General features: G+C 36.9%; 1 protein-coding gene across 1 annotated transcript; it reads right to left on the reverse strand.

Annotated features, from left to right (window-relative positions):
- Positions 1–674: 674 nt before the first annotated feature.
- On the reverse strand, positions 675–1,730 carry LOC139854636 (uncharacterized). The gene is made up of 4 exons (XM_071843930.1): positions 1,611–1,730; positions 1,439–1,557; positions 1,209–1,332; positions 675–1,097 (listed from the first exon to the last, which is right to left on the reverse strand). The coding sequence occupies exons 1-4, from the start codon at positions 1,728–1,730 to the stop codon at positions 675–677; spliced, it is 786 nt and encodes a 261-aa protein (XP_071700031.1).
- Between the last annotated feature and the right edge of the window lie 8,560 nt (positions 1,731–10,290).

Below are 10,290 nucleotides of genomic sequence, written 5' to 3' on the forward strand. Positions count from 1 at the left end.
TTTTTCCAAATGAGATATCCGCTTGTCCATTCCACCGTTTGCCAAATTTTCGCACCTAATTCTGAACATTGTAAAGAAATATTACAGCAAGGAAGGTTACCAAATGTAAGATGGATCGGACCACTAATGCCCCACCAACTTAAGACCTTTTCTTAAATTGCAATAACATTTTAACACGTTAAAAGCGAGTATTCAATCGATTCAATGTCGCCATCACATAGAGGACAACGGACAGAGTTAAGATCAATACCCCGCTTGCCGAGTTCCAACAAAACGGCTAATCTTTTCCGCCATACCCTCCACACAAAAACTCCCACTTTTTCAGGAACTAGATTATATTTTTGAGTTGGCAAAGAGCTTGTATTCGAAGGATAATAATTCGACATGATATTCTCTGTTGGAATTTTTGTTGAGAATTTACCGCACTCCCTCAATTTCCAAACCGACATATCTTCTTTGTCCGGAATCATGGCCAACGATGATAGTAATAGTTCCAGCTCGTCTAGTTCTGACTTCATTCTTCCGCTTACTTATCGCAACCAACACCATGTCGGCACACTGTTTAAACCATTCCAACACAACCGATCCGCAACCAATGCATTCTGATTTGATTCGAGCCGCACCAGTCTTTTGAAAACATCCTTAAGAGGTTTATCCTTGATCCAATTTTAATCCTAAAATTTTGTGTTGTTGCCGTTACCAATCACTTTCGCAAACGACTTGGTCAAATACACACTGAAGCTATCAATCTTAATACATGTTTTAACAATACTACTCCATGGAGAATTAGAACCCGAAAGAGAAGTAACACTACCCGAATTTATTAATACTGAAGCCCCATAAATACTTTTTATAACATTAACCCACAAGGAGGTAGTTTCGATCTTAAACCTCCACCACCACTTGGCGATTAATGCCAAACTTTTTTTGCATTTAAGAGAACCTAAACTAAGCCTGTCTTCCGCCCAAGGGCGGATTACATCATCCCAGTTAACCCACGAGATTTTTAACTCATCACCCGACCCACCCCAAAAACATTTACGTCTTACATACTCAAGTTTTTTAAGCACGTTAGGAGGGGCACGGAAGATAAAAAACTAATACAACGGTAAACTATTTAGAACCGAATTCACGAGAGTTAAACATCCATCGAATGACATCGCACGCGCTTTTCAATCTGATAGTCTTTTTTCAAATTTGTCTACAACCGATTTCCAACTTATCAGTTTGTTCATCTTTGCACCAACTGGTAACCCGAGAAAAATGAACGGAAAGGAACCCACATTACTACCAAAAAGTCTAGCCATCACATCAACCTCATTCTTATCTACCCTACACCAAAAAGATTATTTTATAATAATTAACCTTTATACCCGAACTTAACTCAAAACATTTTAGAAGTTTCATAAGAGTTAAATGTTATCCAAACTCCAAGTACCAAAAAAGATGGTATCGTCCGCATATTTTGGAGATAGGAGATTGGGATTTTATCGATACCAAATTTAACCCCACTAAAAAGATTATTCGATACTGCATATTTTGTATGCCAATTAAGCCCTTCCGCCGCAATAAAAAAAAAGAAAATGCAAAAGATGATCGCCTTGTCTTACCCCTTTTCCAAGTTTGAATTCTTTTGTGGGAGAACTGTTTACAAGAACGGATGTGGATTCCAACTTTAGATACGAGATAATCCGTCTCCTCCATCTAACACCAAACCCCATGAATCCCATCTTTCCTCTAAAAATTCCAATTGAGACTATCGAACGCCTTTTCAAAATCAACTTTGAAAACCATGCATCTCAATCGATTATTCTCTAAAACCTCAAGAGATTCATTAGCAATAAGAGCCCCATCAATTATATTTCTTCCCTTTATGAAGGCGCTTTGTTCAAAACCAACGAGGTGAGGGATCACCTTTCAAATCCGGACTGAAAGTAATTTTGAAATAATTTTATAATAGCTTCCAATTAAGCTAATTAGCCAGTAATCATGTAAACTCACTGGATCCGAATTTTTAAGGACTAAAGTAATAAAAGAGGAACTGCACCCGAATGAAATTCACTTGTCCTCCAAAGCTGTTGATTACCGATATGTCATGACCCGCCAAATTCGGTATTGACGCGACACGTGAACTAACAGTCCCATAGCGTGATATTGCCCTATATATGCATGTTTAATAAAAGTTTGCATTTATTTAAAATAAGTTTTCCACAAGTGAGCAATCACCAAGAATAGTCAATCCCCATAAATAGTAAGTTGCTAAGATTAGCAGATTTCCAAAAGTAGGAAGTTTCTAAAAATAGAAAGAAACTAGAAAATCAACATTTTTCAGACGCAATATGAGTAATTAAACAAGTGAATGCAAAAGTATTTTGAAATATGACATGACAAACTTCATGTATCACCTTGTCAACTAGCAACCAATTCAGAGAACCAAACAGTGACAGCACCTTACGTACCTGAGAATAAACATACTAAAAAGTCAACACCAAGGTTGGTGAGTTATAGGTTTAAATATTTCGTAAAATGAATAAAGTAGACCAAAATGTTTCAAGTTCAAAAGCATTCTAAAAGATTCTGCCAAAAGTTGAGCACGCGGTAACTAAGCTTAACATAAATAATAAAGTTGAGCACTGCCATATATATATATATATATATATATATATATATATATATGTATATATATATATATATATGTATATATATATATATATATATGTATATATATATATATGTATATATATGTATATATATACATATATATGTATATATGTACATATATATGTATATATGTATATATGTATATATATACATATATACATATATACATATATACATATATATATACATATATATATATATATATATATATATATATATATATATACATATAATCAAGAGGAAAGCGCTTTTTTAGGGGGAAGAGAGAAGTAAAATTTATTTTTTCATTTTTTCAAAAAAATTTTTTCCAACATTAAGAGCATACGAAAATATGAACATTTAAAAAAGACACTTTGTGATGAATGTTATTAATTTGGTGGGAAAACGTCCGAAGAAAAAATTGTTAACATGCATCATGCGTAATGTTAAACCGTTTGTGTTAAAAATTCAATCTAAACCCTATTTTCTAAACCCTAAACCTTAATTTCTAAACCCTAAACCCTAATTTTTAAATCCTAATAGCTAAACCCTAATTTTTAACCCCTAATTTCTAAATCCTAATTTTTAAACACTAAAAGAAAAACTCAGAAGCAAATCATCTATTGCAATGAATGTTATAATTTATTTTTTCGAGCGTTTTCCCGCCGAAGTAATAAATTTATCACGAAGTGTCTTTTTTAAATGTTCATATTTTCATGTGATCTTAATGCTTAAAAAAAATCAAAACGTAAAAAAAATTACTTCCCCACACTTCCCCCCAAAAAAGTGCTTCCCTCTTGATTAAAACATTATATATATATATATATATATATATATATATATATATATATATATATATATATATATATATATATATATATATATATATATATATATATATATTCGTGTCTACTAGTGTAAAAACTAGTAGTTACTAGTTACCAAATCTAAGGAATTTCTGTATCAAACTCAGTGTAAATTAAGTTATGTAGTTGTGTGTATTGCATAAGTGAAAAACGTATGTATTCTTATCCCAAAAATGTAAATTAAAAAGTGGGACTACAACTCACCTTAAAGCACGACAACAATTAAACAATAACGTGTGTTCAAGTAATCGCGGCAAACAAAAGTACACACCTAAATAAGTATAAGTGATCATTTAATGTCTAACATAAAAGGTCGGGTCATAATATAATACTATCCTAATGCTCATGACCGACATACAAATGTCAAGAAAAGTCAACTCAAAAGTCATTTTAAAAGTCAAAGGTCAAACCAAAAGGCAACTCATAGGTCAACTTAGGAAGTCATAGTCAAAGTCAAACTCCAAGGTCAAACTTGAATCATCCATTTTGTATAAGCAAAATAATATTATTTAAAATATATATAATATATTATCACTTCACACGTACTTGGTCAATGGTTTAACCGGTTGGTCGACAAAGGTCAACGATATGGTCAACATGGTCAACAAGTTAGGTCTGACCCAAAAATTCATTCAAACCTAAGGTCGCTAACATACGTGTCAAATATACTAAACGTATAGTATTATAATACTTTTTAATATTTTAAACTGTACAGTAAATTTCTAGAATTTTTATAAAAATAAATAAATATCAGTTTAACTTTTAATACACGCCAAAATCCCTGTAAGTCAGTGATATAACACATATTCGAAAATTAGAAACTATCTCCAAACCAAAAAGTCGCAACAGTTATAAACACATCGGACAGTTTTACCGAATACTTTAAACACTTTATATTTAAATATACAAACTTTAAAAATTCGTGTAGGGTTAAATACATAACCAAACGAATCGATTCTTAAGTTCGATTTTAATAAGATTTTAACGCCAATAATTCCATGATATCGGCTAAAAAGTCACGTTTTCACCCCGGTATTAAGGCTCAAAAACAAGAAAGATTCAAACTTTATCAGCAAAATACCCACTTCATCGGTTAGAATTGAAGAATAATTAATTATGAAGACGGAGCAAGAAGAATCAAGAGAATCGGAGCTAAAACGAAGATTCTAGAGCAAAAATGGTGAAAGACAAGAAATCAAGTTATGATCCAGGAAAGTCAGGATGACCAGGCTAGCAAAAGGCCTGCCATATAGCTTGCCAAATGGCCTGCCAGTATGGCAAATGGCTTGCCAAACGGTCAGATCAAATGGTCTTGATAAACGGCTTGTCTCAGCAAACGGCCTCTAAAAATGGCCTGCCAGCCGTTTGCAGGCAAAAATCTTGTTTATTTAAAGGGTCTTTGTCATTCATTCCAACACACACTTCAATTCACTTCTTTCTTTCTCTTGTACAATATTAGTCATACTCTCAAGGCCTTCGACTACGTGTGGGAAACCTAGTACCCGGAGAAGAATGCCGAAGATTGTATTAGGAGCGGTCTGGAGTCTTAAAGTTATCACTTTTGTATTCGGAACCCGTTTAATCTACTGGTACTTCTATCCCTTATCTTTATATAATGTCTTCTATCATTATGTTATGTGATATTGTTGCCATGATTAGCGAGTAGTTATCTTTAGTGTATGCTATGATGTAAGCAGTTATAATGCCGAAATGATATTATGATATGTGTATGCTGTTGAAATGTTTTCCGATTATGGTTTAAACTTAATTGCTTTTCCAACTAATAGAACGTAGTTATTGGCTCTGTTATTGGGAAGTCGCGAACCCCGATTCAGAGTACACTATATGTGTCACCCCTTGGTAAGAGAAGTCTATCGGATATAACATAAGATCGACTGAGGTACACCGGTTGTAGTAAGTCTATCAAGCTTTGGATTCTGACCGAGGACTCTTTCGTAGTGAAACATCTGACTAGACCCTTAGTATATTGTCGGTCCTAGACCATGCTAGTGTAGTTACCAAGCATATAAACTTCGTACGTGCATGCTGAAGCACAGCGGTTGTTGTAAGATGTACCTCTGCTAAGTAAGGCCATGGAACCCGGTCAGTGTTGATTAGTACACTGCACCATAATGCGGTCTCAAGCATTGCACCCCGCTTGAGGGATTCTTAGTTAATTAAGGAACTTTTTGTTTAGACGCATAAAGGATTGGACCGTTAGGATAACCGAACGTGTTCATGGAAGTTAACTTGACTTGGCCATGGTGTTCTTTATGGTTGAACTCTTTTTAAGGGCCTAACTATCTTTTAAAACCAATCATTAATGAAAGCATTGAAACACATCACGTCTCTCGGATATGGTAAACCATGTATTCTATTATACTTAATAAAGTTTAGACCATTGTGAAATGTTAATACGTCACCCAATCGAGTCGCTCAATTGGATGAGCAGTCTGAACGTGTATGCCTGTAGTCAGACTGCACGGGCGTCGGAGGTAAGGGACGTTGCTGTCTATTCAGAATCTTCAAGCCTAACGCAGTACCCAGTGACATGTCTTATGACAGGGACGTTTAGGACCAGTGTAATGAATACAAGACCACTGCCTATTCATGAGCCAGCATTCCATAATCTCGGCAGAATAACTGATGAATTCATAGTATGCACTCACTTTAACCTTATCTGAATTACGAATTTTATCGCATTTACTTTATCTGTCTTATAAATTAGAAAATCCCAAAATTAAGTAACCACTACTCCTTCCTAACTATCTTAGGCTTAAATATAGGTTTGATTCTATTGATATCTAAAAAATACGACTCTAGGTCATACTTCCCTTACTCATACTAAGGAGTAGTACGATTTAGGCCCCGCTAAATATAAATTTAAAAACAGTACTTTCCCCCTGAGTGGCTGATCCTGGGGCATTGTGGCCCGACGACATCGCACGAATAAAAACCGTCCGTTTCGGCCATATGACGGGGGAGTATTAGTTTTTGGCGCCGCTGCCAGGGAACTGGTATCGGGCAATACAGCTCTCTATCAAGCTTATTCACAAGCATTTAGTGGTGTCTAAGAAAGACAATTATATACGGACTTGGTTGTTAGATTTTCCGAACAGTCGCCAATTATATTGGGACCAAAAGGATCCTGCCTCTCCATAGTCAGCCTGGCCACTTGGTTTGTTAAATAGTTTTTACGAAGCTCTGTTACCGAAATACCATGGAATCAATAGCCAGAACCAAAAACATATTCAACCATAAGGAGAGTTAGTTAATTAAAATTAGATTACCTTAAATTAGATTACTTTAGACTACCTTAGATTAAATTAGATTAAATTGTATTACCTTAGAATTAGACTACCTTAGACTAGTTTAGCTTACCTTAGATTACTTTAGAAATTTAGTTTATTTGCTAAAAATTAAAAAAAAAAGGCATACCCGGTGTATGACCCAAACCCGATCTAGACTAGGGCCGTTGTTATTCGTACATGATCCAGACGCAATAATCTCTAAAGCACGCAATTAAGCGTGAATCAAAAATCAAATGGCGCTACGCGTTACTTTAGCAGAAAATACCAAACCCTCAATTGAAGGTCGAGGAGGACCGATCAGATTTCTAGAGATTCAAGGACACTCGTTCGAGTTAAAACTTCACATCATCCAGCTCATTCAGAATAGCTGTCTGTTTCATGGATTTCCAAATGACGATCCTAATTCTCACCTTGATAAATTCATATCTCTTTCGAACTCCTCCAAACAACCAGGGATAGGACAAGATATAATCCGGCTATACTTGTTTCCCTATTCTCTCACTCATCATGCTCAAACCTGGTTCGAAGGACTGAAAAAAGATTCCATCACGTCATGGACGGAGATGGCTACAAAATTCCTAACCAAATATTTCCCTCCTTCTAAACAAACCAAGCTAAAGAATGACATCATTAACTTCAAATAAAGTTATGATGAATCTCTTTACACTGCATGGGAGCGATTCAAAACCCTGCTGAAGAAATGCCCTAATCACCAGCTAGAACGGTCAGCCCAAATCTGTACCTTCTACAATGGTCTTACGGTAAATCATAGGACGACAATCGATGCAGCAGCTCAAGGGAATCTGATGAACCAAACTGCAGACGAAGCATGGGAATTGCTCGAGAACATGACAATGCATCATCATGACTGGAACAGTGGTGAAACAACTTCATCATCTGCCCCACTCTCTGCACTCAACAATCAAACGGAGGCCATCAAATCCCTCACGGATAAGATGGAATCTCTCGCTAAACAACTCGGAGAATTGAAGACGCAGCCGCAGTAGGTCCACCAAGCTCAGGCTTGTGTTAATTGTACCTACCCGTAACCCACTGAAGAATATCAAGTTGAGTACGAAAACCCTGATGCTTCGGTCTGTTACGTCCAATACCCAGCTCGTCCACCAAATCCTGGATTCAATCAACAACCTAGGGTTAATCAATTTTACTAAAGCAATCAACCTTTTCGCTACCGCTATCCACCTTATCCAGCCCAAAAATCTCAATTGACCTACGATCAACCATTTCCACTCACTGGTACACCAGTTGAGGAAAATTCCCCTACCACCTAGATTACAAAAGCAACTAACCCCACTCTCGGAGCTGATGATCACTTGACTCAGTTCATTCAAGGACAACAACAGCTAAATTAGAGAACTACAGCCAGTCAAGATCAGACGAAGATACTAATGAGAAACCAATTGGCTCTGCTCAAAAGTCTAGAAACGCAGCTCGGACAGTTATCACAACGCCTTGAAACCCGACCGCAGGGAAGATTGCCAAGTAATACTATCCAAAATCCCCACATAAAAAAAGAAAAACAAATGGATTCCATAATCTCAGAGGAAGAACCACGGAGAAGGTTAGCCATGCTCAAGAACAAATCAACATATACTCAGAAGCTGACCCCGAAAACTCCAGTTCGTGTACCCTATCCTGGAAGGCTACAAGAAGAACCATCCAAGCTTGATTCCTTCAAACTTGATGGAAGATTCCTGGACACTATGTCCAAAGTTCCCAACCAGAAGAGATACATCCGAAGGCTTCTCTCTACAAAGGAGAGGATACCAGACTCTAATAAAATTCCACTGAGTGAAGAATGCTCTGCATTACTCAGAAACTCTCTACCACCGAAGCTAGGAGATACGGGCTGATTCGTTTTCATGTGTTAGCATATTTAGGAGCAAGTATCAACCTAATCCCCTACTCTCTCTACAAGAGATTAGAGTTAGGAGACTTGTCACCAACTAAAATGACAATCCAACTTGCCGATCACACAATTCGATATCCTAAGGGCATAGTTGAGAACGTCTTGGTGAAAGTCGACAAATTCTTGTATCCTACGAATTTCGTAGTAATGGATATTAAGGAAGACTTACACACACCAGTAGTGTTAGGAAGACCTTTCATGAATACGGCTAGGACTGTCATTGATGTGTACAATCAAACCTTGATCTTACGATCACATGGGGAGAGCGTCACCTTCAAAATTGACCGACCAACCGATCTTTCTGGACAGGCAGAGATGTTTGCTATTTTCACTAGACGGATCACTTCCGATGACGAGTCTTCACCACCAGCCGATGATATCGAGATAGGTGTCGTATCACAGTATGTAGACGACCCAGAAATGGAAGAAGAGGATCGCAGCGAAGAAATAGAGGAAGAGGAGGAATCTGAAGAGGAAGAGGAAATGGAAGACGTAAAAGAAACTGCGACAATACCTACTCCAAGCATTGAGCGTCATGAAGAAATAATGAGGCTTGAGACGAAAGATCACAGTTTAATCATTCGCTTCAAGAAGAAGACCGACAAGGCTGAGGTTAAGGATATAGAAATTGATCCTGCAAGTATCAAACTAGAGAATCAGAATACTGAAGAAACCCATTCATCATACGCATCCTCAGAAGAACAATACACCGATGATGACGAGGTAGAGCAACATGAAGACATTCTGAATAACTCACACTCTCCAACCGAACCAGATCAAGGGGAACTAGACTCTTCTTCAGATCAGATTCCAGTTATATCTACACACGCAGACATGATAACCTTCATCAATGATACCGATGAATTTGAAGATATTCTCAAAGCCATCCGTAAATTAACCATTGATTTTTCGCTACGCTTAACAGAACGAATTATGGCTATCCGAGAAGAACACAACCTCTATCTCCGAAGAGAAGACAATGATGTTGAAATCCTAGAAGAACGCATTCAAGACTTTATCAAATCTCTTCATGATCATATCTACCAGGAAGAAAGGCAACGAGAGCACAATTCAGTGGTTCACACTATTCTTGAGACAAGATTCTTTCGAGATCAGAGGATCATTTACTCTAAGGTTTATAACGCCTTAGCCGGATCTGCACTTCCATTCTCACGAAACCAATGAGCACTACTGACTCTCATCTAGAAGCATATGGATCTTTCAACCAGACGCCCGACTTATCACTCTGATTTGCAAATGATCGAGGATATTCACAGCCTTTTCGCTCTCTTAGAAAGAGATAATTTCGAAAGCACACCAGACAGACTAGTGATTTATGTAACAATTGATCACCATGCTGATCTGATTATCAAAGAGTTACGAGACGCTGTTATGGAGGAAGTAAGGCGAAACAATCCGTTCACTCATCTTAAACCAGATCGAGTCAACATTGCCACCTATGTTACAAAGCAGATATCACGTATCTTCTACGAATCCACAAATCCTAGTTTCACATTTAAAGCTGGATGTCGGGAGATATACT

The sequence above is a fragment of the Rutidosis leptorrhynchoides genome, chromosome 6 (genome assembly GCF_046630445.1).
Source record: "Rutidosis leptorrhynchoides isolate AG116_Rl617_1_P2 chromosome 6, CSIRO_AGI_Rlap_v1, whole genome shotgun sequence".
Lineage (NCBI taxonomy): Eukaryota > Viridiplantae > Streptophyta > Magnoliopsida > Asterales > Asteraceae > Rutidosis > Rutidosis leptorrhynchoides.

Excerpts from the sequence above, each read along its gene's own strand:
- LOC139854636 (XM_071843930.1), bottom strand. The coding sequence starts at position 1,730 with ATGGGATTCATGGGGTTTGGTGTTAGATGGAGGAGACGGATTATCTCG. Across the intron at positions 1,558-1,610 it reads AATTCAAACTTGGAAAAGGG|GGCTTAATTGGCATACAAAA; the intron begins GTAAGACAAGGC and ends TTGCGGCGGAAG. Across the intron at positions 1,098-1,208 it reads AACTGATAAGTTGGAAATCG|TTTTTTATCTTCCGTGCCCC; the intron begins GTTGTAGACAAA and ends CCGTTGTATTAG.